At 38.3% G+C, this 2,125-nt stretch overlaps 1 protein-coding gene across 2 annotated transcripts in view; it reads right to left on the reverse strand.

Moving 5' to 3' along the window:
- The window catches only part of Shcbp1l (SHC binding and spindle associated 1 like), a 43,802-nt gene that overhangs the window by 38,579 nt on the left and 3,098 nt on the right, over positions 1-2,125 (reverse strand). For both annotated transcript variants that reach the window (XM_023706866.1, XM_004646590.2), the window contains exon 2: positions 1,485-1,699. In XM_023706866.1, coding sequence (XP_023562634.1) covers positions 1,485-1,699 — 215 coding nt within the window. The remainder of the gene's footprint in view (positions 1-1,484; positions 1,700-2,125) is intronic.

Below are 2,125 nucleotides of genomic sequence, written 5' to 3' on the forward strand. Positions count from 1 at the left end.
GCCATCTCTCCAGCCCTTCCTTGCCTTTTTGAGACAGTTCAGGCTAGCCTCGAGCTCACCTTGTAGCCCAGGCTGATCTCAAACTTGCAACAATCCTTCCTGCCTCAGCCTCCTGAGTGCTGGGACCAAAGGCTTGCACCACGACACCTGGCTACCACATGGCTCTCAAATCTTAAGAAAAGTACTTAAGTGAGATTTCAGTGAACTAATAATGATAGGTAAAACTTTAAATAGCAGATGATCTGGATGCTATCTTAGATTAGTGCATATTAAAAAATATTTCTGGAAGTGGGACTTTAAAATTCAGATTCTAAATTTCATAGATTTTGCCTAAGATTTCATTCAATAAAAGGATAATGTATAATATATGACAAAATTTGTACTTTGGGAAAGAGAAACAACAATAGTTAACAAAAGGCAAAAAGCACTCTGCATTGGATTTATAAATAGCTCCCTACTTTACAAATTCCTGACAAGCCATGGCCTGGGCACGCTTGTACTGACGCTTATTTGAGAAGCTGGGTAGAGAGAACCGTGAGTTTGAGCCCAACAAGATTCCATTTCAAAAAGCAAACCAAAAGCATAATGTAGATGATGACATCTAGTATTTATAATGTTCTTAAGTGTAGAAGTAAAAGTTACTATATTTAAGAAGCTTACATATGAACAGATATCAATGTTACTCATTTCTGGAACTCTTTTAAACTCAGCTTTCCTTTTTTTTTTCCCCACTGAGGTACTTTATTTATATGTTTTACATCCTTAGAAAAAGACTCCCAGGACTTTCCCTCCTGTGCGTTTTCCTCTCCTTGCGCTTCTTGGTGATCCACGATGCCAGTGGAGGTTGATACAATGAAACCAAACTAAGGTGGGAGCAGGTTATTCTGCCATTTTTCCAGGTCTTTCAGTTGCACATCCTTCCTGGGGCTGATTACGCCACACTTGTTTCACCTACATGTGAGGTTCACAACAATTTTTCCAGCCCTGTGATCATCAATGATATCAAACCATGCTTCTTCATCAGTTAGAAACCAGACGATGACTTTGGAGTACTGGCATTCGCCTCTATTTTAAGCGCTGGATATTCATGTGCACCACTATGGTGGCATGGGAAGATGGCGGAAAGAGGTGAACTCAGCTCTTATAAAAATGCAAGATCAAAAAATAGCATATTGGGGGCCAGGGAGATGGCTCAGTGGAATAATAAGCACTTCCCTGGCAAGTGCAAGGGCCTGAGTTCAATCCCTGGTTCCGCCAAATAAAAGCATATTTTCCATTAGCCATACATAATACTTTGGTAATTAAGTGTTAACTGGAAGAGTTCCAAACACATTATGCCAATTACAATGAATAAATTCAATCTATCAAAGAGTAAAAATTAAATCCACAGATATTTGTAAAGTGCTTCTATGAGAAAAACTTACAGATGAAGTAAATTTTTGAACATGGTAATTTTAACTTTCAGAATTAAAAAGCATTTTTACCTGACAACTTCCAAGGCCAGAGCAATATCCCATACATCTGCCCCTTGTCCTTCAATGGGATACACTTCCAAGAGAGGCACATTGTACTCCAGTTCCTCCAAAACCCCATCAACCAAGTCCCGTGGAATGTTGGCAATGTTAGAAGAAAACGGCTCCGCAACAGAAACAGTAACTTCAAAACAAGACGATGAGTCCTGGTATGGTTTACAAGTTACCTAAGATAAATATTGAAAATTATAGTTTCAAATATAGGTAAACCCTATTCATTCAAATTCATATATGAGGATTTTTTTCATACATGAAATAATGATAAAGTTTCTTTTAATTGTTGGCCTTCTCTAACAATCAACGTAGAGAATAATCTGCATACACATCCCATAAAATATCACCAGTGTTTCAAAGTCTACTACTTTTTTGTTTTTGGTACCAGGGATCAAACTCAGAACCTTGAGTTTGCCAGGAAGGCGCTTATGCCACTGAGCTATCTCCCCAGCCCCCAAAGTCTACTTCTTAAACAATTTTTAATAATCCCAAAAGGAATTGTGTATCTCCTTCTATATTATTTACTATATATGTCTAAGTTTGAGTTGTCAGTGGTACTGGGTTTTGAACCCAGGGTCTTCCCACTGAATTACACTCCC

This window comes from Octodon degus, unplaced genomic scaffold, assembly GCF_000260255.1.
Source record: "Octodon degus isolate 3935 unplaced genomic scaffold, OctDeg1.0 scaffold00273, whole genome shotgun sequence".
Lineage (NCBI taxonomy): Eukaryota > Metazoa > Chordata > Mammalia > Rodentia > Octodontidae > Octodon > Octodon degus.